The sequence below is a fragment of the Neolamprologus multifasciatus genome, chromosome 8 (genome assembly GCF_963576455.1).
Source record: "Neolamprologus multifasciatus chromosome 8, fNeoMul1.2, whole genome shotgun sequence".
Taxonomy (NCBI): domain Eukaryota; kingdom Metazoa; phylum Chordata; class Actinopteri; order Cichliformes; family Cichlidae; genus Neolamprologus; species Neolamprologus multifasciatus.
The window spans coordinates 18,462,822-18,487,505 of record NC_140446.1 but is presented as its reverse complement, the minus strand read 5'-3'; the positions used below and the strand labels follow the sequence as shown (position 1 = coordinate 18,487,505).

The window sequence follows — 24,684 nt, the reverse complement described above, 5'->3', positions numbered from 1 at the left end:
ATTTTGATCACGTGGCGTGTCACCTGACCGGAACGAGCAAAAGAGGAAATGTAGACAGAAAAGTAACACTTTCACGCCTTCATAACGTAAATAATAATGCGTTGTTTCAGTTACCGAGTAGCTCATTTAATAAGTTTGTGTTTTGTCTGCGTGTATCTGTTCAGTAAGTACAGCTTTACTGCGCAGCTTCATTCAGAGATTATAATCTAAACAGAGCTCCGTGTGTCTGATCTCGGCTTGTTTTTAATGCAGTTAACTATGGATCCGCCGGTAAAATGAAGATAGTCGAAGAGCCAAACACATTTGGGTACGTGAAGCAAAATAAGTTCACATTGTGCAGTTTTGTTGACTTTGGCCTGCTGCTAATGGATCTACTTTGTGTCCAGGCTGAACAACCCTTTTGTGGCTCAGGGCAGCAGACTGCAACCTAAAGTGACCCCAGCTCCAGTATCTGGTAAAACAAACTCATCATTTAAATATTTAAACCGGGGGTGTCAGACATAAAGAGGAAAGGAGGCATAGATTTCTGACTTATAAGTGTATTTCAGGACTTTTCCTCCATTCATACCATAGCAAAACCTTTGTCTTATAGTTGTAGTACACTCAAGGCGATGGACTACCAGAACTGTTTTCTGTCATTTCTGGCATTTATTGCTCACAATTTAAGTCCAAAGAGTAACGCTGACAGATTTCTTTTGTTTGCTACAGCAGCATTTCTTTATCTTTGCACTTCTTTTTTCTTATATTGTGACATTTTAGGGATTAAATGTTTTATTAGATTTCTTTACACTGACAAAAGGGGAGTTTCACTGCTTCAGCCCACTTAAGGTTAATCCCTGATATGTAAAATGTTCTAAATGTTGACTAAAGGGTCCTTTAGATGTTCTGTCTCATCAAAGCAATGATTTCCTCCTTAAGGCCCAGTGCACCTTCATCAGCTTGCTGGAAAGTGCTTCAGTCTCACGGAGTCGACGTATGTATTTAACCTGTCATACAGTAGTATATTCCACCATGTCTCCACCGTGCAGACCATTAGATTATTACATGTTGGATCTGAGCATCTGGAAAATACAAAACAAACAATAGCATGTTGTCCTCACTTTGCAGGTATAAATATGAATTCTGTCCATTTCACAACGTCACTCAGCATGAGCAAACATTTAGGTGGAATGCCTACAGTGGGATCTTGGGGTAAGAAGCTCCAGAAACAAAACACATACCAGATGTAAATGTGTGAAGCAGGCTGTTGGCTTCTTGTGGGAGTCAGGTTTGTGTTTGGTCCCTGCAGGATCTGGCAAGAGTGGGAAATGGCAAACAACACTTTCACCGGCATGTGGATGAGAGACGGCGACACTTGTGGAAACAGAAACAGAGAAACAAAGGTATCTAAACCTTTAAAATCCTCCTGGTAATCCACTGACAAGATTTTGTGCCCCGTCTTGAATATGAGGCCAACACTTTGCAATGCTAATTATTGCTTGAATGTATTGTGCATGTAAACATAACAACTAGTGCCAAACCTAGTCAAAGACAACTGGCAAATCATCCCATCAGCCCTTAAAGTTATGCTTTTCCTTGTTTTCTGCCATATACTCACTTGCTGTTCAGACCTGCCTTTTACGGGGGTCAATCAATTGGAACAAAAGTGGCTTAGAGTGAGTGGGGGAAGGGAGCTGTTTCAGTCAGTGGAGATCTCGACTAGAGTCTAAGAATAAATATGTGGAACTGGGAATTACTTTTTTACTCAGCAACATGAATAAGAAATTGTGTTTTCTTTCTTTCTTGTCATGGATCTGCAGGTGATTCTGGTCTGCAGCACAAGAAGCAAGCTCGCTCAAGTCTCAGAGCCCAGTACCTGTGTGTACTCGCTAACCTTTGAGACCCCCCTTGTTTGCCATCCACATTCTCTTTTAGGTAAGTTAAGCAGGACTTACTTTCATGCCAATGGGGATAGGGTTACTTATAAATTCTGTGCTCTTTTAAAGTGTATCCAACTCTGAAAGAGGAGCTACAGAAGGAATGGGATGAAGCGGAGCAGGCTCGCTATGAAGGACTTATAACTGAACAGGTGAGGGCCAGTTTGGTAGGTAAACAAATACTGCAGTATGACTTGCTTCCTCTATGCTTTTCATCTATGTCAGTTTATGCCACCTGTGAGATGATGAAATGTAGATGCAGAAAATATAGTGGATATAAACGATAGACTTAGTGAAGCTAAAATTCAAGCGCTTTAAAGCTGCATTCTTTTTAATGGTCACCAGGGGGCGAGTCACCTGTTTGCAAAAAGACGTCCAGTTGTACAGACGTCTAGGAGAAAATAAGTCTACTGCTCACTTGATTTACATTTTCAGTAAACACCTTCCAGATTAGTTCATCTTCTCAGCTGCTTAACACATGCTGTACTCAAATTTTGTTGAGTACAGTATCTGTTAGCATGTCTATTAAAGTGAAAAATGAGCATAAAACAGTATACTTGTGATTCACAAGTGCACCCATATTATCATGCAGCGTCCTCCAGTTTCCTCATTCATCACATGAGTTTTCAAAACGTCAAAAATATGACAACACCGAAAAAGGTCTGTTTACAGCTTTGTGTCCATCTTTTATGTACAGTTATTGTAGCTGAAAATCAGACACCTCTGATTGAGCTCTGTTATGGTACACACATTTCAAGGTGTCCTTTGTTATGTACATTTTAATTATTTGTGGAATGGTTATGTTTACATTTTGTACATGTGCTCCAGGGATACAACAATCTCTTAAAGGGTATTTTTGAGGATGCCGGACTGCTGAAGAGTCGGAAAGTAAAAGTCAAGGTTCAAGAGGCAGAAGCTGATTCAGAAAGTCAAAACTCTTTAGAGAAATGTAAAGCGGTGTGTAACCTTTCAAAGTAGTATCTCTTCTAACATTACAACAAAATCACAATACAAGCTCAATAGTGTGTTTTTTTTTTGTATATTTTTTCTACAGGACTACCAAAAACTGAGAGAAGAGACTGAGAGATTGCGAGCTCTTCTTACTCAACATAACATTCCTTTTACTTCTGAGACAAGTGAGTGAAGTCAGTCTTCACTCATTTAAGTCTCGTACAGTTTATATGAATGATTTTTTCCCCCCTATATGTGACAGATGACGCAAAAGGTACAGTGAGCGTGACGGTTAAGGATCAACACTTAAGAGGAGACAACGGACTCATTGATGTTCAGTGAAGATTACCTGGAGCAAAAACGAGCCAAAGCACCTGAGCGGAGTTTGTTGATCAGCATCAGAGAGACGCATAAAGTAACCGGACAACACTGGTAGTGCTCAGGCTGTTGGTACTGCAGAATAAAACTTTGCCACCGTAGCTGAGAGTGGGTAATTTTTTTTTATGTATTTTTTTTGTCGAGGATTCATCACTGAGCTGGAACTCTCCAAGACTATGAAAAGACACCATCGTGCATGAAAAATAAAATGAGCTTTGAAAATGTTTACAGCTGTCTCATCTTAAGTTTCAATTCATCAGTAAGTTTATTTAGTTTTTTGTTGTTGTTGCAGAACGACTTGGTGTAGACTTGCACCACATTTCTCTTTTCTCTACATTTTCAAATATTGACAAGTAGATGTCTTATTATTAACTTATTTTCAGTCCAGTTTTGTTTGTCTGTTAAGCCTAAAACAATAAATCGACAGCAGAACGTCACGTTCGTAAGACACGAGGGGAAAATATCCAGCCAACCTGACATAGAATCTAAGAAGCGTCTACTGTTCACTGAAGCCTCAACAGAAATGGACAAAGGGAGAAGGGTGGCTGTCAGACAGCTACTCTTCAAGAAGCCAGTCTGGAGAACTATTCCTGAACACCACTTGAAGACATGACAAGAAAGCAGACTTCAAGAGTTCAGACTGTGTTGAACAGTAAAGGTGGTCACACAAAATATTGATTTTCAAGCTCAGAGTTTGTTTTTGCCTTTTACTCTGCATTTCCATGTTTGCATATTTCAATGTCCTGACAAGATATAATAAAATGAGTAATTTTTTTTTTGTTCATACATATGCAAGTAACCGAAAAACATCGTCCATATATAGAAAGTGGCTGAAAAGCATTTATGTCTTTGTGTTGTATTTGGGTGCATTTGTATAGGAAATGAAGTCATCACAGCTAGGCTAGATATTGACTTTGTTTCCTTCCTCTGTGTTTGTGTCCTATATTAAGACTCAAACACATGTTCCTGTCATACTGCACTCAAAGAAGTAACAGCCGGTCATTTCCGACTTCACTTTTGCCCGATTGAGATACGCACAACACAGCTATATTAATAGTCTGTGAAAGATGCGGGTAAAATGAATCACCCGCACACTTACTGAGTTAGTCACAAAAACCAGATGATAAGCAAATATAAAATGTATGTAGAGAACATAACCCAGTGGTCTGGTATGTGTTTGCTACTGTGATTACAAGGAGAGTGCAAAAGTAAAGTTATTCAGTTCAGTGGCTTCACTGATTATGGGCCTTGACGTGCACAAACATGTCTTAGCTACAAACATTCCTGAGATGTTACTCAAAAGGTCTTCCAGCTATCTGTTTGACTTTGAGGGATTCACATCTCTCCGAAGTGATCTGCCCATACTGGCAAAGTTGAACAGTAACCTCTGAGTTACTTGCTGGAGTTGAAAAAAGGATTTACAAACAGCTTCTGTACATTTCAATAAAACATTAATCTGCCTTCATATTGTATGACATGGCTTTCCTGACTGATAACTACCAACCAACATAACACACAAGTAATGTAAAGAAACAGAGGTGATAAAGTAACACTTTTAATTATTAAAACAGGTGAATAATACTGGCAACACAAACAGGGACCGTTACATTTAAAACCTCTTTAGCCCAAGCCTTAGATCAGGCCGATCCTTCAGTCCTGTGAACAGAGTTTAGTCTTTTTGCGAGTTTCTCTGTAATATTTGTGGCTCAGGATAATAGCTGGATAACTTCTCTGGCTCTGTGTGCCCTCTGCTGGACGACTGTATCTTCTGGTGCTTTTCCAGATTCCTCCACCAGGGATAAGGCCTTCTGCACAGTTGTGTCCTTCCCACTTCCACGAAGCCCTTCCAGGTACTGAAGCAGCACTGAAAACGTGTCGTCTGGAATCTGAGAAGAACCTACTTTAATCTTGTTGATTCTCTGTATACATATTATAGAGACTCTTGGCTACACGGTGACAAATCATTACGATACTAGTGACACTAATGCGGAGCATCTCCTGTCAGTGTTCTCTTCAGACAGATTCAAAAATGAGGGTGGTGCAAGGATAACATGAATTACATGAAAATGTTTGTAAACATTTCAACTTCTTATAGCTTTACCATTTTTACTTATTCTCTTCTGCTTAAAAATGACAAATAGTTTTGGATTGAGAATAGAGATTAAGTGTTATTTAATAACAGAAAGAGGAAGAAAGAGCGTAGCGGTTGACCAGTCTAAAGCAAAGCTGAGAAAACCCCCTGTCACCCCCATCATTCAGGAGGAATGTTGGGTAATTTTACCTTTTCAGAATCAAAGAGGTGCTGCAGTAACCACGTCTGCCTCGTCTTCTGGAACTTCCACTGTGAACGGTTTTCAGCCCAGCTGCAAAGACAAAAACCGCTGTGGGCTGCAGGGTAACTATTGCAGAAAGTACATACTTCCACCCCCATGATTCACTACAACAACACCTTATCAAATGCTAGAATTATGAATCATTTCTGAGAAAGTCTTCCCGTGTATGTTATGTTAAGAGAATCCAGTGATTGAACTATTTATCTGCTGTGCTGGAAAGATTTGGGTTCGGTTCAAATTTCATCTCATGGATCAAGTACATATATTTGACTCCTGTTGCTTCAGTTTGTACTAATAGCCAGAAATCGAAACCATGTCCACACGACAGGGTTGCACCCTTAGCCCGTTGATATTTAATCTAGCTATTGTCATGTCTCTGGTTATAAATTAAATATGTCCAATAGTGAACTTTGTCTGTTAAATGAAGAAGTGTTTCAAATAGATTTGTCTGGTTTCCCTTTTAAAGTGGTCAAAGAGCAGTTTACCTATTTTTGTATTACAATTACAAGAAAGTATAAACAACTTCTCAAAGCCAACTTTTTTACGCTATTGAAGAATGTGAAACAAAGCCTTCAACAGTGGTCACCCCTGAACACAACTCTAGTCGGTCGAATTAATTCGATTATAAAATGAATATTCCTCCTAAGTTTTTATACTTATTTCAATCTTTACCAGTCTTTATATCTAAGTCCGTTTTTACAAACCTCAATTATATAATTTCCTCCAACCTTTGGAAGGGTAAACGACCTCGAGTAGTTAAGGTGTATTTACAGAAACCTAACCTTGAAGGGGGTCTGGCACTCCCCAACTTTCACTTTTGCTATTGGACTGCCAATATTTGCTCCCTGACCTACTAGTTAAAATCATGGCCAGCCAAGCGGGCCCTACCACTTGGCTGGCAATGGAGTTAGAATCAACTCAGGGTATTTCTCTTGTCTCCTTTCTCGGTTCTTCTCTCCCTTTATCCATTGACAACTTCAATGGACAATGGACTTCACATATAATCTGATAATTCAGCACTCCCTCAGGGTGTGGGCTCAGTTCAGGAGACATTTAAATCTTAAAAATGTCTCACTTCAAAGCCCCATCTTATCAAATCACCTATTCCTCCCTCCCATTTTGGACAATTTGTTTCAGGTCTGGTTTCGAGCAGGTATTATTTACTTTAAAGATCTCTTTATACACAATAGCTGTCAGCAAAATACACTCTTCCCAAAACTCACTTTTTTAGATATTTACAACTCGGGCATTTTTTGCAATCCCACCTCTCAAATTTTCCAGAAGCTCCAGCTGCTAACTTACTGGACGAGCTCCTTAGTTTGCAACTCTCAGGCAAAGGTATAATCTCTCACATCTATAACAAACTGTGCAGTGTAACTTCAGCTCCCTTTGAAGGCCTCAAACACACATGGGAGAAGGATTTAGGTATATCTATGTCAGATGATGTTTGGGATTCAGTCCTCTGGTAAATTCCACATTACTCTGTGCCCGCCCCTCCCTATTACATTCATAGGGCCCACTTATCTAAATCCAGATGAGTTTTCTGCACCGGGAACAAGGCTGCCGGCCTGAAACTGGCTCTCAACCCCCTACTTGCTCTCTTTGGTACAGTGGGTAAGGATGATAAGTATATCACCGGGGCAAAACATCGGGTGCTGTCCTTTGGTTCCCTCCTGGCTAGACGTGCCATTTTGACGAGGTGGAAGGCTGCTGCCCCGCCCACCCATGTTCAGCGGCTTGCTGATCTCATGTCGTGTCTCAGTCTTGAAAAGGTCCACTGCTCCAGCCAGAATAAAAACTTCTCTAACCTTCAATTTAAGGATCTTCCTGGTGACTATCACATTTGCTTATTCCATAGAGGTCAGATGACCTACCATTCTGTATGTTTTACTGTGTTAATGGGAACGTGAAGCTCAGTTGTGTTGCAGCTAACTTCTGTGTGGTTTGCAAGGAAAGGTCTTGTTAGTATCAATCGCCCCTCTTTTTTGTTAACTGTATTCATAATTGTTCAATAAAAATATTTGGAGTAAAAAAGAGGATCCAGTGATCTAGTGGTGAGCTTTTACAACATAAAAAAAATAATAATTATACGATATCCTGGGTTTTAATTCATAAATCAGCTGCTACACATCCCATAATGCATTTTGATTGCATCCTGGTAATCCTCTGGACCCTATTCTTACCACGTGAGGTAGTCTAAGGCCTGCTGTTGTGCACTGGGTCCAGATTGTTTTGTTTGCTCCAAAGTCACTCCCTCCGCTTTGAGCCTTTTCTTCTCCTCCTTTTTCCGAATCTTCTTCAGCTTCCTCTCCAGGACCCTCTTCTCCTCGGGACTCAAGTCCTCGAGCCCCTCTGCCTCAGCTGTCCCCTCAGGACAGCTGGGTGGATCAAGAACCTGTCACAACAAAGCAAAGCAAACACACAAATAAGTTGCAGCGAAAAGGAAATCATTTGATCACAAACTGCTCCTTATGCACATGCCAATTTTAACTCCGCTAAATGCAAACTAAATGTGACATTTTACTGTGCTTTTGCAGACAGATGAGTCAAAAGTCAAAAGCAGTTTTCAGGTTTAGATCACTTCCTCTTGCTCTGCAGCTCTGGGCAACGTTTCCTGTGCATACAGTATTACGAGTTCACCATAGCACGCTTTTTTTGTGCAGTACCCAGACAGTTTCAGCAGTGCGTTCGCAGAGCACACACCCCTGTACATGCACTTGGATGGTTTATAAATAGCCAACGAAAAAAAGACAATGAAACAATTCAGCTTCACAGAACTGCTGAAGAAGTTTTTAAATAATAATAATTTGAAAAACATTTCCTTGTTATAGGATGTAAACACAGCACAACTTAAAGACTTTTATGCCAGAGGAAGTTGAACAAGGGACACACTATGCTCTCCGATTTAGCCGACCTCTGGTGGTGATGAAAAGAAGAAAAAAAAAAGGGAGGGGAAGAAGAGATTTTGGTCACATGGCCAAAAAGTCATTCTGAAAGTATGCTGCCTGGGCATTGCCCACAGAAATAGAAAACCCTTTTGTATGGTGAGCACTTGTGTCCATGCGAACAGCATAGTTTTCGGAGCTTTGACTCAGGCGGTAGCAGCGTCGGGCCGGTGGATACAAAACAGACGAGCGGGTGACGGAAGCATAAAATGGTAAGTGGAAACATGTGTTTCTACTGAACGGGCAGGTCCTCAAAGGGAAGCAAACAAAGACTCAGAGAAAATACTCACAGAAAACAAAACTACAACTTTTTACTTGATACGCCTTCATATTCGGTGTATTTTTAAAGTTTTTTTGCATACAATTAAGATTTTAGCTCAACTTTGAGTTAATTTAGGAAGGATCTGTGTGTTGTAATTTCTGTGTTCCAGTGGAAAGTCTTCATAGTGATTCATGCACGTATATTCAAGTGTTTTCAAATCACTGGACTTCTGTTTTTGAGGAAATCTTCTGATTCTCATCAGTGGCTGTTTTTTGCTTTGATTTTCAGTCTGATTACAGCACCATGCCGACGAGCCCCACATCTCAATTTTCCATCTCTTCTGCCATCACACAGAGCAGCGTCAACATCACAAAGAGCAGCGTCAACATCACAGAGAGCAGCGTCAACATCACGAAAAACTTTGATTTAAGCGAGATTGCAGCCAATGACTTAATCAGCAATGCAAACTACGTCTACAGTTTGCTTGCTACCTTCGGTCTCTTAGCAGGCTGCTTCCTGCTTTACAGTTTCATTCAGACTTATCGCGCCCACAAGAGGCTGGCTTGGCTCGGCTGCCTCCTCTGGGTGTTTTGTGGCTTCCAGCTACTGCTCCTGCTCCTCTCTTTGCACATTGTGGCCCACAGACCTGACTACCTAAACACCACAGCTTTAGGCTGTGCCGCACTCTCCTTTACCATCAACATAGCCTCTCTGTGTGGCCTGCTGGTCTTAGTGCTAATGGCATCCGTCGTCACCTTTGATCCTCCATCCAATCACCTGCTGAGAAAGTCTCGCGTCTGTGCGGCACTAGTGGGCATCACTTCTGTACTCATTTCTCTGGTGCTGGCTGGCATTCGTGGACCCAGAGGAGATTTGCAGAAAGAGGGCAACTGTTTGATGGATCCCACCACAGATGGTGTTTCATACGCAGTTGCTAGGCTGTGTTTGGTCTTCCTGATTCCCTACATCCTCCAACTGGGACTTCTGATAGGTGGCTGCGTTCGCCAGAAGGAGTCGAATGGACGCTTCCTCTCCGGCTCTGAGGAAGGCCCTGTGTTCCTGGCGGTCACCGGTTTTACGCTCATCTGCCAGCTCTTCTACAGCGTGGCGCTGCTTAGAGGGGCTCTGATTAATAGTGAAAGACAGCTGACGTTCCACCAGAAAGCATTTTTGAGTGTGTCTGAGTTTGTGCTGTTCTCAGGGAGCAGCGTGAGCCTGCTGCTCGTCCTGTTCATGCACAGGCCGTGTCGGGAAAGCCTCTATGGAGTGATCAGGCGGCTGCGGGACTGCTGCCAACGTCCAGGGCCACAGCCCAACAGGAACATCATAGCTCCGCACATTGAGATCACAGACACTCTGGAGGACATCGAGTCTTAAGAAATGTGTCTGTTTGCTAGGACAGAGCTCTTCCCATGCATCATATTTAATGTCCTACCTGTTATGGACCACCTCACTATCTATCCAGTCACTGAAAGCTTGCAGAACTCTCATTAAATGTTTTTTTTTTTTTAACATTTCATTTACAAAATGTACAAAAAGAGGAGAAAAAAATGCTTTATATCTTGTTACTGTGCATCATCTTGCCATGTTATGTCAATTCAAAGGATTTATTTCTTTAATCAGGGAATTAAAAAGGAGCTATTAGTACATGAGATTCTGTATGAATTTTTAACCTGTTCCCGGGAAAATGTCTTTTCTTGGAAACTCTGTTTGCATAAGCCTGATTTACACAAAAGTCCATTAAGACAAATGCTTGGAAAAACCTCTGCAGCTCCCTGAATGCCACATAGGAAAAATTAAGTCTAGGAAAACCAAAGTCAGAGTCTATATTTATGCCAACAGCTTGAAAAAAAAGTGTTACTGAATCAGATGAACACTTTTCAAGAAATTCATGGGCACCAGTTCTAGGAATAAGTGATCTGCGTGGATAACGTTTTGCATCGGTGGCAACACGGAGCGGCGACACAAACCCAGGAACCAGGAAAGTGAATGCAGGAGCAGAGCTGCATAAGAAGCTGGTCTTAACTTAACTGTCACAGTAGTGATTGCTGAAATCGGGGCTCTTATGAATGCTACTTCCAGTTTTAAAATCATCACATATAAAGTGATAAAAGATTCAGACACCACCCTACAAACCAGAACAAAGCGCACAGTTTGTGTTCCTGCGCAAACCGTCTTTCTGGGGTTTTCAAGTAATGTGAAACCAGGAGAGACTAAGTGAAATTATGCATGTCTGCATGTCCACCTTGTTTAGTGTAAATGTGCTGTCCAGAGACAGATCGACTCCCATATTTACATATTTTAACATTACACAATCATGACTGTGTTTGTGTGCTTTCATGCCAGTGTTGACAAGACGACCTCATGTCTCAAATTGATATAATCATATAAGCAATAAAATTATACCCACACACTGATAGAAATAGGGGATGATCAAATTGCCAAGTGACAGTACTGCCAATAAAAAGTAGTAAAGGTTTAATTTTAAAAACACTTTGGCTCAAAAGCTGCGATATGAAGACGCGCCTGCATTGTGTTTGTGTTTCTTGTTGCAAGTGGTGGGTGGCTGTAAACATTTCTCCGAATTCATACTGAAACCACTTTTTACTGTCAGCGTTAACGGAGAGGGAGGACAATACGCGCAGACCGAGAAATCACAGGTGAGTCCAAGCTCTTTTATATGACGCCTTAATTTGTTTATCACCAGTTTAGCTTTCCTTATAGTTTCCAAGTATCTCCTCAGCATGTTATGGCTTACCTGTTTGATATTAAACGCTTTGAACTAACATACAACAAATCCTACAGCCTGGAGGTGCTTCCGGTTGGGAGTATAAATTTCTAAACGCTCGTAAGCATCTTTAAGATCTGATAAGTTCGATGAAGGATCTCGGAAAGTATTCTTTTTGACTGTATGACTATATTCAAAGCGGCTGCACTTCAAACAGATACACATCCACTTAAAAGTCGCATCACTAATGAATTTTTATGGGATATCTCTTCAAGGGTACGGTCAACTAGACAGTATGACTGCTCGTTTCAGCTCTGCTAACATGACAAGTTAGCTTTGCTCATCTTACATGAGGCAACATAATGTGTCACTGCAGTACCTCTGCTTCTGTTTCCATTAAAAACTAATCGGTGATTAATAGTTTAATTAATCATTCTTTGTCATTTGTTAAAGGCGGGAAAATTCTGTGATGCTCCCAACGTTTGGGCAATAACTAGAGCTGAAGTAAAACACAGTGAACTATCACATAGTTTTGTAATTTGTCACATTATAATGATGATTCAGGCGGCTGCTATCTAGACAGCACGACCTGCCTGCCACAGCGAGCAGCAATCTGTGTCACCTCTTAGAAGCAAGCCAGTGACAGCCAGTCACATTTCACTCAGTTTTATTTGGTTCAGTTCAATACAGCAATCCTCTCAGTGCACGTAACTTCCTTTTGAGCAAGCCCTTGGCAACAGTGGAGAGAAAAAACTGCATTGGAAAAAACTGGGAATTAATGTATTTATTGATGTTGTGTACAGAATTATTACCTCCTGGACGTCTACTTTTCGGCGGCCAGTCCACAACCGGTTGTGGCAGATGGCTGCCCCTCCTTTAGTCTTGAGGCTTCTTCCTGTTAAAAGGAAGTTTTTCCTTCTCCCTGTTCCCAAGGGCTTGCTCACCTGGGTTGTCTGATTGTTGGGGTTTGCTCTCTAACATTGTAGAGTCTGTATCTTACAATATAAAGCCCCTTGAGCTGACTGTTCTTTGATTTTATGCAATATAAATGCAACTGTATTGATGTGAATTGAAATTAATTGATGTTTTAAGAAAGTGAAACAGGCTGTTGACTTCAATTTCGCTTCTTCTTTCTGTCTAGGGGAAACAGTGGCATCAGCACCTCGCTCTATCCAAAAGCTACCGCGCACACAAAGAGGGAACTGATGGTACCGCAGGCTCCTCAGCAACTACTTAGTCTTCAAAAATCTAGGAACTATGGCAACCTAGTGTTTGGATGCTGCTAACAGCAGCTAAAGACAAAAGGGGAACATGAACATGACCATGCATGTGGACTGCAAAGTCATTGCCGACAACAACTTCAGTGCACATCCAAATGACACACAGGCAGTCGTCTCCGATTGTCCGGAGGCAGCTTCGGATAATTATTATTTTATCAGCCTCATCCTCTCCAGCCTCTACACCATATTCCTGTTTCCTGTCGGTCTTGTTGGGAATATCCTTATTATATTGGTCAACCTTAACCACAGGGGCCGCATGACACCTCCAGATCGCTACTTTGTGAATTTGGCCATGGCTGACCTCTTTCTGGTAGCTGACTCTCTGATTGAGGTGTTCAATCTTAAGAAGGGCTACTACGACAAGGCCGGCCTCTGCACTTTCATGAACCTCTTCCAACAGGCCAACATGTACAGCAGCGTCTTCTTTCTGACCTGGATGAGCCTCGACCGCTTCGTCGCGCTGACCAACTCCATGGGTCGCAGCATACCACACGCACGGCTCAGCTGCTGCCTCATCTGGACGTCTTCGTCCCTGCTCACCTTGCTGCCTTTCGCTGTAGCTCAAGTGCAACACGCCGGAGAGCTCCATTTCTGCTTCGCCAACGTGACTCAGATTCAGTGGCTGGAGGTGATGCTGGGATTCTTGCTGCCCTTCTGCATCCTGGGGGTGTGCTACTGGAGAATAGCACGGGTGCTCAAGTGCAGCCACTGGGAACTAAGCAGCCCCGTGCAGAGGCCTCGCAGGCAGAAAGCCCTGCGACTCATCTCAGCTGCTGTGGTCGTCTTCTTCCTCTGCTGGCTGCCAGAGAACATGTTTATAAGTGTGCACCTCGTGAGGGGCGACACGAACGGGGGCACACTGTGGCAGGATTACCCCTTGACGGGTCACGCTGTCAGGCTGGCGGCTTTCTCCAACAGCTGCCTGAATCCTCTCATCTATGGCTTCCTCGGGGAGGCCTTTAGGGAAAAGCTGAGGCTTTTTTTCCAGGATAAAAGCCGATGGTCCAAGCTGAACAGGACCCCCTCGAGAAAACCCATCAACGAACCAGCCGCAAAGGACGACAGTATGAGCAACTCATCACATCCAAACTGTGACATCCCCCTGCCAACTGAGTATCCTCCTTGAATAAACTGTATATACATGTTTTCACCAAAACACATGAAAAACATCTGTGCTGTGGGGTAAAAGCGCCATTCAGTGCTAACTGTCAAAGCAAGGATCCTAATTTCTGTACAGATCTGACTGTTTTTAATGTAAAATTGAGACACATCAGTGTTATTTAAATGAATCATGCAAGCATAAAAGTCTCTCTGAACTGAATGACAGCATGTCTCGGTGCCAAAAATTTAAATTTATTAACTGTCAGTTCATTAACTGTGTTATTACATGTTTGTCTGCTCTATGCTTTACCATGATTATGTCACAAAAAAGATTTTTTTTCATGGTAAAACACTGTAAACTAGCTGACTACCTACAAAGAGCCAAATAAAGTCTTTAAGTCACATTTTCAGCAGTGAACATTCTCACCTCTGCTTGCTCTACGGTTTGGTTCACTTGTTCCTTTTTGCTCTTCTTGTTCTTTTTCCGTTTTTTATCATCTGTTGTATTTGTTAGCTGAGACATGTGAGCAGGAGCCTCCTGCTTTAAAAACAAAGTGTTAATGATACTGTGACTGATTTCAGGTAGTGCTGTAAAATACTCTGTGCTACTCACATCTGCATCCATCTTTTTCCTCTTCGTATTTACTTCAGTGTCCATTATTTCTGTACTGTCATCAGATGGACCCAGATCCTTCCTCTTATGAGGTTTTGATTTCAACGATTTGTCCTTGGCCATGAGATAAATTACTCCTGCAAACCAACACAAGCGTGTATATTACTGAAGACCAGCACACACGTTTACTGAATGAAGTACACGGACAGACAAGGTTTAAGGTCAAAAGAAACACATTATCCACTTTATGGCATAACAACAAGCAGCAGGTATATGGGCTAAACACTACTTTGACCGCGTTGTTTTTACTAAAAACATTAAACCAACCTGAGCTGCGTTGCGTGCCAAACTCTGGAAAGCACACAGGCGCGTGGAAAGTCAACCAGGAAGCGGTGCCGCTCAAGTGAAGCCTGATTGGACGATTGGCTACCCGTGTTTTGTGATTGGTCGGTGGGTGTAACACGTTTAAAAACTCGAAGAAGAAACTACTGAAAGAAAACTCAAAATATTAAATGAAGTGGGAACCTGGAGACTATTTAAAATCAATAAATAATAAATAAATACATAAACAAAAACCATAATAAAACAAACAAAAATAATTCACTAATAAAAAAGAAAGAATATTATAAATAAGACAATACGCTGTAGCTCAAAAGTACTTAAAATGCTCAAAAATAAAATAAAATGCAGACTGGTGGTACGGTGTAAAATCGAAGTAATTATACTTTCAAGCCTAAATGTGCCATTATCTTTAGGTATAGTCATACTACTACTAATAATAATAACAGAATAATAAATTATTCTATGGGTTAGAGACAGCCGGTCATAACCAGCGTCTATCGCTGTTTCTGGTCGGAGAGAATTGAAGGTTGCACAATGGTGTGTTACATGACCTGACTGAAAAGGTTTTGCTGGGCAAAACTTCAGTTTCGTAGTGTTGAGTAAGATGACCGGTTGTCCATCATGTCTACAGCAGCAGTCTTTGCCCGTCTGACACGAGTGGCTTTGAGTCGCGGAACATTTATTCATAGCGGTGCAGCGACCGTGAGGTGAGTGTCAGTATGTGTTTCCCCGGCTCATGGAAAGCATGTATTCAATGTGTAATGGTGGTTCAATGACAGTGTAGTATCTTTAATTGTTGGTCAGCTTTTCTTAATTTTTCCTGGAAGACACACCTTGGTCCTTTGACGTTAATCTAGTTACTAGGCTTTGGATGGATAGCAGGAGTTTTCCTTTCATGAGGACGTATGACTAACTAAAGTACAGTCACCGTCCGTGCGTTGCAGTTGTGTCAGAGGTTAGATTTATCATTTTCAATAGAGCAGCTTCAGGAATTGTCTCTAGGTGGCATCATCACTGTGTTTTGAGCCACAATTTACAGATGGACACACTCCTCAAGTTTTTTAAAGGCTAATTCAAAGGTAAAATGTTTTATACATAAACTAATTTTTTGCATTGGAATAATTCAGAAATGTTATTTTCTACTGCTTTATTTATTTATTAATTATGTAAGGAGCTATCTACCTCTGGAACTTATGATCATCTGTATGGTTGATCTTGAACATCAGTTTCTATAAAACATCTATTGCATATTATGTGCGTCTATGGATATTTGACCTCTGGAAATGTATCATAAATCCAGTGTATGATTAGATTAGATAAAACTTTATTAATCCCTCGGGTGGGTTCCTCTGGGAAATTTGTTCTCCAAAAAGCACAGCACCGACAGAAGTTACAGAGTTAAGAATATTATATATATATATCTATATATATATATATATCTACACACATATATAAATACAAAGACATATATAGATAAAATATACAAAGGGGATAAATAGAATAAATAGGAATAAAAATAAAAATAAAAATACAAGTGAATTGCACATTTCAAGTATGGAGTCTATTGCACCGCTGATTATTAACAAAAAGTATTGCACAAAAGGTAATTGTACAGTGAAGTAGAGAGGCACTACAGCTTAGTTGTTCCCCCCTCCTTTGTCCTCCTGTTTCCCCTCCCTCTCCCCTCCAGAGAGGAGTTAAACAGTTTGATGGCGTGTGGGACAAAGGAGTTTTTAAGTCTGTTGGTTCTTGTCTTTGGGAGAAGCAACCTGTCACTGAACAGACTCTTCTGGTTGTTTATGGCCGTGTGCAGAGGATGCCCAGCATTGTCCATAATATCCAGCAGTTTCTTTAGTGTCCTTTTCTCTGCCACTGACACCAGAGTGTCCAGCTTCATGCCGACCACAGAGCCAGCCTTCCTGATCAGTTTTTCCAGCCTGGATGAGTCCTTCTTTGCTGTGCTGCTCCCCCAGCACACCACAGCATAGAACAGTACTCCAGCAACCACCGACTGGTAAAACATCCTCAGGAGCTTCCTGCAGATGTTAAAAGACCTCAGCCTCCTGAGGAAGTACAGTCGGCTTTGGGCTTTTTTGTACAGGTGCTCTGTGTTGCATGACCAGTCCAGTTTATTGTCCACCCACAGCCCGAGGTACTTGTACTTGTTGACCACCTCCACCTCCTCCCCCTCTATCTGAACCGACAGTGGACCTGCTCTGGACCTCCCAAAGTCCACAACCAGTTCCTTAGTCTTTGAGGTGTTGAGTTGCAGGTGGTTTGTGTGACTCCATGCGACAAAGTTCCTCACCAGACTTCTGTACTCCTCTTCCTGCCTTTTCCCCCATCGAGGTGTGAGTGGGCTCTATGCAGGAGGTACAGGATGGCATCCTCCACTCCGACACCCGCCTTGTAGGCGAACTGTAGTGGGTCCTGGGCATGTTGTACCTGTGGTCGGAGGAGGTTGAGGAAGAGCCGCTCTAGAGTCTTCATAAGATGTGATGTCAGTGCCACCGGTCGGAAGTCATTCAGCTCATTGGGCCGGTTCCTTTTGGGGACCGGGACGATGCAGGATGTCTTCCATAGGGCGGGCACTCTCCCCAGTCGCAGACTGAGATTGAAGACTCGTTGTAGCGGCTCCCCAAGTTCAGCAGCACACGCCTTTAGCATCCTCGGACACACCTTGTCTGGACCTGCTGCCTTTCTGGGGCGAAGCTTCCTCAGTTGTCTCCTGACCTGATCCACTGTGACACTGGGAGATGATTGGAAGGAGGGGGGGGAAGATGTCCTGCTGCTGAGAGAGGGATTGGAGGAGGGGGGTGTCATCATAGTGTCAGGAAGGGGGGGAAGCAAGGGAGGTAGGAGAGTGGGGAGAGGGCTCTGTAGTAAAGGTGAGGGTGAGGGTGGGGGGGTTGTGGGCTGGTCAAACCTGTTGAAGAAGTTGTTGAGTTCGTTTGCCTTCTCCACAGTCCCCCCCACTGTGCTGTTCTTGGTGTTGTGGCCTGTGATGGTTTTCACACCATTCCAGACCTCCCTCATATTGTTCCTCTCCAACTTCTGCTCCACCTTCCTCCTGTAGGTGTCCTTTGCTTCCCTCAGGCAGCGTTTCACCTCCCGCTGTGCTGCTTTCATCTCCTCCTTCACTTTGCTCCTGAAAGCCTTCTTCTTCATGTTGAGGACAGCTTTGACTTCCTGTGTTACCCACGGTTTGTTATTAGGGTAACACCGTACCGTCTTAGCAGGGGCGACCGTGTCCACACAAAAGTTGAGGTAGTCTGTAAGACAGTGTGTCGCCCCCTCTATGTCCTCACCATGTGGGCTCAGAAGCACGTCCCAGTCTGTGGTGTCATAACAGTCTCTCAGAGCATCCTCCTTTTCTGGGGTCCATCTCCTGATGGAGCGTGTTGTGACAGGCTGCCTTTGGACGAGGGGTGTGTATTGTGGCTGTAGGTAAACCAGGTTGTGGTCTGACTTCCCTAGTGGGGGGAGGGGGGTGGCTCTGTATGCATCTCTCACATTAGCATACAGTAGGTCAATTGTCCTGTTGCTCCTTGTGGGACAATTCACAAACTGGTGAAAAGCAGCCAGAGTAGAATCCACTACTGATGATATTAATATTTTTAGTGCCCATTAAGGACTATAATCTCCAGCTGTGGATGTTTCAGCTTCTTAAAAACAAAACAGCAGTGTTTTCAGTTTCATAAATATATTTCACTTCTAATCTTAAGCAGTAGTCCACAAGTATTAATATCCAAGTAAATATTGTAGTATACTATCTAAGGTGAAGTAGCGTTTAAGTGCACCAAGTGTACTTTCAAACCACTAAGTCTTTCAACCTAAAGTATTTTCTTATCTTCTCTGTTTTTCTTGCTGGAAGACTCCACAGTGTGCGGTCTCTAGCTCTGAGTTCTCAGCTGTCATGCAAGTCCAAACAATCTGCTGATGATGAGGTGGTGAAGAGCGAGCCCATTAAGTTCTCAACCAGCAAAGCCAGCCACAGGACCTGGAGAGTTGACCGCTCAATGGGGAGCCAGTACAAGCGTCCTATGTGGAAAGTTGTGCCCATCAGCCTGCTTGCCACCGCCTTCCTGTTGTGGTGCGCTTTCAGGGATGAGACGGACATTGACGCAGCTCTGGAGAAGCAGCTGCATGAGCATGTACCCAGCGTGCTTTCAAATGAAGAGGATACAGTTAAAAAATAAAGGCGCTTATTAGAATATGCGGACATGTTTTATCAGGTTGTATTTATTGTGAATTGTACTATGTGGACCTGGAACACAAAGTCAATGCTTTGTGTGGAAGTAAGGCCGTCCATTGATACATGAATGTCACAAATATTCCAATAACTACAGGTTATTAGTTCAAACCTAGACTAAGAGGCCTCAGTTCAACTCATTCATCCTGGAGTCTAGTTTAACTCAGTTTTTGTCAGGGTCTGGTTTACTCTACAGCTGTTGCAGGCTTTTCTTTTTCACATTTGCAGACTGTATCCAGTTTCAAAATACTGTTCACACTGGGCTTTATTTACTTGTGATGCAGGTTTTTTTTTTTACATGATGCTGTACGTCTTGAGTTTAAGAGCTAACATTAATTGGGAAATACTCCTTTTAGCCAGTCATGGCTTACAATGTCAATAAACTTGAACAAAAGGCATTTGCCAAGTCTTTTCTGAATCACTGCTTCAGAGTGCACATGATCACTTGATGAACATCAAACTTGTTAGATCAAAGTTATAGTGCAAAGAAGCCCTGGCATTGAGCCAATGGGTCTCCCGAGGTTGTCTGCAGTAAACTCAAGTCAGGGTGAGGTAGCGGAAAGTTTATTTACAGCACAATGAGAAATCCTATGACATGCACACACAGGATTAAAAAGATACAGACCCTAAAATACATTTGCAGACCTGAGGAAGGAAGTGAGATATTCTGCTTTAGGATTTACAAATATCAAGCACTACTCTACAGCGAACAGGACAGCTGAAGGAAGAGTGTGTGAAATGGAAATACAAAAACATGCCTCAAACTACAAATCACTTAAGGTGGCACACATGCTGGTAAATAGTTCAAGATTTACAAAACAAACCCCAGTCAGTCCCCCACCCACCCCCAACCCAATAAAAAGATAAAAATCCAAAAGCATTTATGCTCTCTCCCCTCTAATTCGCCTGGCCAGCTGAATGTCCTTGGGCATGATGGTGACCCTCTTTGCGTGAATGGCGCACAGGTTGGTGTCCTCAAACAGGCCGACCAAGTAGGCCTCGCTGGCTTCCTATAAGAAAGAGAGCAGAAAACATTAAATACTAGAACAAATTAGCAAGAACATGTTGTTCATATTTTAAAAGATGCGTTTTCTGACCTGGAGAGCACCAATGGCTGCACTCTGGAAACGAAGATCCGTCTTGAAGTCTTGAGCGATTTCCCTGACCAGACGCTGGAAAGGCAGCTTCCTGATGAGCAGCTCAGTGGACTTCTGGTACCGACGGATCTCACGCAGAGCAACAGTACCGGGCCTATGAAACAAGCCATATTTTGAATTAGTGCCCAGGAACAAAAACATTGTAGCAACTACACAGTTTTAGAAAACAAAAGTAAAGCTAGTTTCCACAGCCAGTGTAACCACTTATGCCTATAACAGCAATACAGAGGTATGATTGTTGTACCTGTATCTGTGGGGTTTCTTCACTCCACCAGTAGATGGCGCGCTTTTCCTGGCTGCTTTGGTGGCCAGCTGCTTCCTAGGAGCCTTTCCTCCTGTGGATTTACGAGCGGTCTGCTTTGTACGAGCCATTTCTCACCTGCAAGTCTGAAAAACAAATAAACGTGTATATTTAAACAAAGTGAATTAAAAAAAACTTCACAAAAACTCGTTATTTACGTTTACGAATCGCCGAACGAGAGCCTATTCCCTTTATGCGGCTCTACCTATGACACATGACTCACGTAGTTTAAAAAAAAAAAAAAGGTGGCGAAACAACCGTCCTACCTTTTACTTCTGTTTACAGTGAAAAGAAAACACTACCATAAAGGGTGCCAACTCCTCATTCATCGGTGGTGATACCATTATCAATGACGACAAGTTACAGTTACCACTTTTGTGGTTTTATTCAAATATCGTACACAAACCTATAAGCACCGCCACCATTAAGCTACAGGAGACACACACGTTTCTTTGCTTGCCTGTCGAGCATTTTTAAAGCTAGCATGGACGGTTGCAAAATGGCGCCAGCTAGTTACCGCGAACATTTACAATAAAATTAACCAATTAACGTCACCAAAAACAACTTGGCACTCAGACGTATAAGTGAACATTAGTTTATAATTATGTAGTCATACCTTAAGAGCAGTCAAATCGGCTAAATTTAAGCCATCAGCTAGCTCTTAGCTACAAAGCGCGCCGTTTTGTTGTCAGTTTTTCGATTAACGATAGTCCCACCGCTTTTCAAAGCTTCTCATCAACATCAAAATTCAAATAGATAATATATGCAATTCACATACTGATGATTTTAAATAAAACCAATAAACAAACATAACAGCCAAACCTCGGATTACTTTCGTTGTTCAGGGAAATTCAATGCCTCCTCCTTGTTAGTCACTTCTCTATGTTGCTCCGAGGGCTGAGGAGGTGGTATTTATAGATTAAGCGGAGCAGCGCTCAAAGCCCGCCCCTGAACGTATCCAATTGGTCCAAACGGAAATCCCTAACGGAATATGGTTAGTTCAGGAAAAAGGAGGCTCTCTGCCTCTGCGTGTGAAGTTAGAGCGGATCGTCAGATGTACCTTATTTTAAAAAGAAGCATGTCGTTAGGTTGATTTTAATTATTCACCCACAGCTTTTATCCCTTACTCCACACAGTTATACATATAATTTTGTCTGTGTAATCATAGAACCTGGGAATTCCTTTCTGGAAATATGGTGGTCACTGACCGCCCCCGTCTTTTAACTAATTAAGACAAGCGGGAACAATGCTGCCATACTTTTGTTATAGCCTGTACTATGTGAAAAGGCAAATGAAGTACACAGAAGACATGCTGAAAAAGCATATGTGCACCTCACAAATCGACATACACGCTCCATATATAAACCTCTTCATATATAAATGGGAAGCTTTAGTGTGATACATAATTCTGGAGCTGACAGAAACTCGTCCAACAGACCTAGGACACATTTCCTCCAACTCTTTGTGCCTGCTGTGAAAAAAAAAAAAAAACGGAGAGAAGCGGGAGCGGACAAGTTATCCTCATCACCATCATAAACGAAAAAGGCTCGGTTATTTGTATTTGAATAATAATAATAATGCACTCGAATAAAGCCCTATCAGCACAGTGATATGATTGTACACTATTTATTTACTTATTTAATTATATATATAAAAATAACCCTTTTTGTTATCTCAGGTAAAAGTTGTTTTAAAAGCGTACATAAATAGACAGTGGTCTTATTTTAAGGATTTTTCAATGAAAATGTTAAATAAAATAAAATAAAATAAAATAAAATTAAATAAATAGACAAATAAGCGCGAGAGCACAGAACATGCAGGCGCGGAACGACGCAGGCGTTGAGGAAGTGTAAGTACACGGACCTCTTCTCGAGTAACACCGGTGGTAAGTGTCTGGTTTGGGGACTGGACATGTTTTTAAAGAGACCGAAGAGCTAAAGAAATTTAAAAAATGTTTACAAACGTATGCGGGGTTCACTGAATATGTTTGCATCGAGTTTAAAAAAAAGGGAAAATCGCGTTTCGACCTAAAAACTACAGCTCTGAAGACTCAGCATGGCCGACCAGAGGCTGTTGTACATCGGTATATTATAACGAAATAACACACATGCATGTGTTCGACCTGTTATTACTGGACTGAACGTGGGTTTTAAAGTGAACTTTTAAAAGCAACTGAAACGCACATGAGGGTTTTATGTCGGTGTTATCATTTCTCACAGTTAAAGTGTTGCTCTCAAAAGTGAGATAAACTAATGTTTGTGTGTCCTTTGTTTTCATTCAACAGATATCAAAGCTGAATCGAACAGCTCCACACCTGCTGCAGCCGAGAAGCCCCTCTGGTCTCGCAGCAATAACGTCTTCAGGTTTAACTTCTTCCCTGACAGTTCTCCAGCAGCTTCAGATAAAGCACCTGCATCGGACAGGACTGAGCCAACAAGCCAGATTTCCTTCACTGAACAGGGCTCTGCTTTTGCCTTCAACTTTCAAATCCCTCCTGCAGAAGACATGGACACAACAGACACTCCAAATACTTCTCAAGGTGACCGACAGTGCGTCCCAGAGGAGAAGCCTCCCCTTTTGCGGGAGGTTGAGTCTCCACCTGAACAATCTGAGCAATCAAAAACAAAGAAGAAGAAAAAGAAGTCAGGGAAGAAAAACCCCTTGAGTATTGAGCCACTGCAGAAGCCAGCTGAGGAGAGTGAAGTTGCTGCAGAGGAGCTGGTCAGTGTGCAGTGCTTTAAAGTAATTACAGTGGGTTTGAGGTGAGCAGTTTGATTTTATGTCTGAATGTGTTTTAGAGTCAAGAAGAGCAGCTGAAAAGGGAGCTGGACTGGTGCATCGAGCAGCTGGAGCTGGGCCTGAAGTGCCAGAAGGGCACACCGAAGCAGAGTTAGTGAGATTTGTACCTCAGTAGTACTATGATGTGGTTGGAAAGGACATACAGTGAATCCAAGTGTGAACGTAGCCTAGATTAAACTAATATTCAGGATTTTTTAATGTTTAATCTATGATCTAAACAAGGTCATACAAAAAAGTAAACTTCTAAGCATGGTGTCACCTATTGAATATGTTCTCCCTTCAGAGGACGAGGCCTCGCGTGCCCTGAAGACTCTGCGCAGCTCCAAAGCTCCTCTGCCCAAGAAGAGGCAGGTGATGAGAGCTGTAACTGGAGATTACAGAAAGAAGATGGAAGAGGAGAAGACCAAGCAATTCAAACTCATTCAGAGCGGTGAGTGAATTTTGTACCAGCGGATTCATTAAAAGGGTTAAAAGCTGCCACCGGCTAACGGGTTTCTCCGTGCCCCGACAGAAATTGCATCAGCCCAGGTCAAACTTGTGTCAGAGTCCCCAAAGAAGTCTGTTTTCCACCGGAGAGCTGAAGACAAAACTCAGACATCACTCGCTGAGGAGAAGATGCAGCGCACTGAAGCTCACCGTGCAGAGCTGACGCCGCAGACTCAAGAGGCGACGCCAGTTTTTGTTCTTATTCCATCGAAGGAGGAGTTTCACTTCAATTTTCTCTGATTTGTCTGTCTTGATGCCAAATCCTCCACAGTGCAGCATGCTGGAGATAAAGTGCTACGTAGGTTGGCAGAACGGCAACGTCAGAGATCTGTGGACAACCTTCTGGTGAACGCTGAAGATATGAGGAGAGAAGACGTCAAAATCTCTGTGTTTACAGACAAAACCTTTAACTAATACATTTTTACAAAGCGTGATGCATTCACTGAATTAATGTGATTGCTCAAATCTCAAGAGAAACGTATTCAAGTCCATTCAAACTGACAGCATGGCGACTCGAACCATGTTACCATAAATACTGGATTCCTGTCGATTACACCTGAGGTGCCAAAATATCTTGTATATTTAGAAAAACAGACAAATATGTTTTTGTTGGACTTCTAAGATAATAATCATCTTAATTCAGAAAAAATGGTTCAAAGCATTTGAGGTTTTTTGTATTATATTGCTATATTGCTAAATAAAAAAAACTTTGGTATTTTTGCTTGTAGTGGCTTCATTAAATGCAATGATAAAATGAAATAAACATTTCTAAGTAAAATTGTACAGTTTACAGTTAATAATCCAAATCGATAAATGGATTTTTTTCTTCACTAAGGCTAA

At 42.1% G+C, this 24,684-nt stretch overlaps 7 protein-coding genes and 1 pseudogene across 11 annotated transcripts; 5 read left to right on the top strand and 3 right to left on the bottom strand.

Moving 5' to 3' along the window:
- Positions 1 to 2: 2 nt before the first annotated feature.
- gnptg (N-acetylglucosamine-1-phosphate transferase subunit gamma) lies at positions 3 to 3,471 on the top strand. The gene is made up of 11 exons (XM_085171503.1): positions 3 to 163; positions 253 to 307; positions 387 to 454; positions 919 to 973; positions 1,108 to 1,191; positions 1,289 to 1,382; positions 1,800 to 1,914; positions 1,986 to 2,068; positions 2,745 to 2,873; positions 2,971 to 3,052; positions 3,130 to 3,471. The coding sequence occupies exons 1-11, from the start codon at positions 97 to 99 to the stop codon at positions 3,207 to 3,209; spliced, it is 912 nt and encodes a 303-aa protein (XP_085027629.1). The 5' UTR covers positions 3 to 96; the 3' UTR covers positions 3,210 to 3,471.
- Positions 1,984 to 14,952, bottom strand: chlsn (cholesin). 3 transcript variants are annotated; one of them, XM_085171511.1, is made up of 6 exons: positions 14,835 to 14,951; positions 14,508 to 14,644; positions 14,322 to 14,435; positions 7,762 to 7,973; positions 5,527 to 5,608; positions 1,984 to 5,131 (listed from the first exon to the last, which is right to left on the bottom strand). In XM_085171511.1, exons 2-6 carry the CDS (start codon positions 14,628 to 14,630, stop codon positions 4,952 to 4,954), a joined length of 711 nt encoding a protein of 236 aa, XP_085027637.1. In that variant the 5' UTR covers positions 14,631 to 14,644; positions 14,835 to 14,951; the 3' UTR covers positions 1,984 to 4,951. The 3 variants fall into 3 exon arrangements, with proteins under 3 accessions (XP_085027637.1, XP_085027639.1, XP_085027640.1); XM_085171513.1 differs by having other exon boundaries at positions 14,322 to 14,432; XM_085171514.1 differs by lacking the exon at positions 14,322 to 14,435 and having other exon boundaries at positions 14,835 to 14,952.
- On the top strand, positions 8,526 to 12,253 carry LOC146512907 (uncharacterized). Its single transcript, XM_085171500.1, has one exon. It carries the CDS (start codon positions 9,089 to 9,091, stop codon positions 10,160 to 10,162), a length of 1,074 nt encoding a protein of 357 aa, XP_085027626.1. The 5' UTR covers positions 8,526 to 9,088; the 3' UTR covers positions 10,163 to 12,253.
- LOC146512906 (G-protein coupled estrogen receptor 1 pseudogene) lies at positions 11,368 to 14,139 on the top strand (annotated as a pseudogene). The gene is made up of 2 exons (XR_014875881.1): positions 11,368 to 11,445; positions 12,655 to 14,139. The product of XR_014875881.1 is annotated as a G-protein coupled estrogen receptor 1 pseudogene (transcript).
- Positions 14,953 to 15,349: 397 nt separating the features above from the next.
- uqcc4 (ubiquinol-cytochrome c reductase complex assembly factor 4) lies at positions 15,350 to 19,499 on the top strand. The gene is made up of 2 exons (XM_085171517.1): positions 15,350 to 15,556; positions 18,724 to 19,499. Exons 1-2 carry the CDS (start codon positions 15,471 to 15,473, stop codon positions 19,046 to 19,048), a joined length of 411 nt encoding a protein of 136 aa, XP_085027643.1. The 5' UTR covers positions 15,350 to 15,470; the 3' UTR covers positions 19,049 to 19,499.
- LOC146512904 (uncharacterized) lies at positions 16,292 to 18,548 on the bottom strand. The gene is made up of 2 exons (XM_085170979.1): positions 18,524 to 18,548; positions 16,292 to 18,448 (listed from the first exon to the last, which is right to left on the bottom strand). Exons 1-2 carry the CDS (start codon positions 18,546 to 18,548, stop codon positions 17,154 to 17,156), a joined length of 1,320 nt encoding a protein of 439 aa, XP_085027105.1. The 3' UTR covers positions 16,292 to 17,153.
- A 150-nt stretch (positions 19,500 to 19,649) lies between the features above and the next one.
- Positions 19,650 to 21,515, bottom strand: h3f3d (H3 histone, family 3D). The gene is made up of 4 exons (XM_085171516.1): positions 21,382 to 21,515; positions 20,503 to 20,645; positions 20,199 to 20,352; positions 19,650 to 20,111 (listed from the first exon to the last, which is right to left on the bottom strand). The coding sequence occupies exons 2-4, from the start codon at positions 20,628 to 20,630 to the stop codon at positions 19,983 to 19,985; spliced, it is 411 nt and encodes a 136-aa protein (XP_085027642.1). The 5' UTR covers positions 20,631 to 20,645; positions 21,382 to 21,515; the 3' UTR covers positions 19,650 to 19,982.
- Positions 21,516 to 22,450: 935 nt separating this feature from the next.
- c8h8orf33 (chromosome 8 C8orf33 homolog) lies at positions 22,451 to 24,515 on the top strand. 2 transcript variants are annotated; one of them, XM_085171501.1, is made up of 5 exons: positions 22,451 to 22,701; positions 22,844 to 23,280; positions 23,358 to 23,448; positions 23,642 to 23,788; positions 23,870 to 24,515. In XM_085171501.1, exons 1-5 carry the CDS (start codon positions 22,671 to 22,673, stop codon positions 24,082 to 24,084), a joined length of 921 nt encoding a protein of 306 aa, XP_085027627.1. In that variant the 5' UTR covers positions 22,451 to 22,670; the 3' UTR covers positions 24,085 to 24,515. The 2 variants fall into 2 exon arrangements, with proteins under 2 accessions (XP_085027627.1, XP_085027628.1); XM_085171502.1 differs by having other exon boundaries at positions 22,451 to 22,642; positions 23,870 to 24,512.
- The last annotated feature ends 169 nt before the right edge of the window (positions 24,516 to 24,684 follow it).

Excerpts from the sequence above, each read along its gene's own strand:
- h3f3d (XM_085171516.1), bottom strand. The coding sequence starts at position 20,630 with ATGGCTCGTACAAAGCAGACCGCTCGTAAATCCACAGGAGGAAAGGCT. Across the intron at positions 20,353-20,502 it reads AAGAAACCCCACAGATACAG|GCCCGGTACTGTTGCTCTGC; the intron begins GTACAACAATCA and ends CTTGTTTCATAG. Across the intron at positions 20,112-20,198 it reads CAGCCATTGGTGCTCTCCAG|GAAGCCAGCGAGGCCTACTT; the intron begins GTCAGAAAACGC and ends TCTTTCTTATAG.
- uqcc4 (XM_085171517.1), top strand. The coding sequence starts at position 15,471 with ATGTCTACAGCAGCAGTCTTTGCCCGTCTGACACGAGTGGCTTTGAGT. Across the intron at positions 15,557-18,723 it reads AGCGGTGCAGCGACCGTGAG|ACTCCACAGTGTGCGGTCTC; the intron begins GTGAGTGTCAGT and ends TCTTGCTGGAAG.
- c8h8orf33 (XM_085171501.1), top strand. The coding sequence starts at position 22,671 with ATGTGTTCGACCTGTTATTACTGGACTGAAC. Across the intron at positions 22,702-22,843 it reads CTGTTATTACTGGACTGAAC|ATATCAAAGCTGAATCGAAC; the intron begins GTGGGTTTTAAA and ends TTCATTCAACAG. Across the intron at positions 23,281-23,357 it reads AAGTTGCTGCAGAGGAGCTG|AGTCAAGAAGAGCAGCTGAA; the intron begins GTCAGTGTGCAG and ends AATGTGTTTTAG.
- LOC146512907 (XM_085171500.1), top strand. The coding sequence starts at position 9,089 with ATGCCGACGAGCCCCACATCTCAATTTTCCATCTCTTCTGCCATCACA.
- gnptg (XM_085171503.1), top strand. The coding sequence starts at position 97 with ATGCGTTGTTTCAGTTACCGAGTAGCTCATTTAATAAGTTTGTGTTTT. Across the intron at positions 164-252 it reads TGTCTGCGTGTATCTGTTCA|TTAACTATGGATCCGCCGGT; the intron begins GTAAGTACAGCT and ends TTTTTAATGCAG. Across the intron at positions 1,915-1,985 it reads CCATCCACATTCTCTTTTAG|TGTATCCAACTCTGAAAGAG; the intron begins GTAAGTTAAGCA and ends GCTCTTTTAAAG.
- LOC146512904 (XM_085170979.1), bottom strand. The coding sequence starts at position 18,548 with ATGAAACTGAAAACACTGCTGTTTT. Across the intron at positions 18,449-18,523 it reads ACTGAAAACACTGCTGTTTT|TAGTGGATTCTACTCTGGCT; the intron begins GTTTTTAAGAAG and ends TAATATCATCAG.
- chlsn (XM_085171511.1), bottom strand. The coding sequence starts at position 14,630 with ATGGCCAAGGACAAATCGTTGAAATCAAAACCTCATAAGAGGAAGGAT. Across the intron at positions 14,436-14,507 it reads GGAAAAAGATGGATGCAGAT|CAGGAGGCTCCTGCTCACAT; the intron begins GTGAGTAGCACA and ends TTGTTTTTAAAG. Across the intron at positions 7,974-14,321 it reads AAACCGTAGAGCAAGCAGAG|GTTCTTGATCCACCCAGCTG; the intron begins GTGAGAATGTTC and ends TTGTTGTGACAG.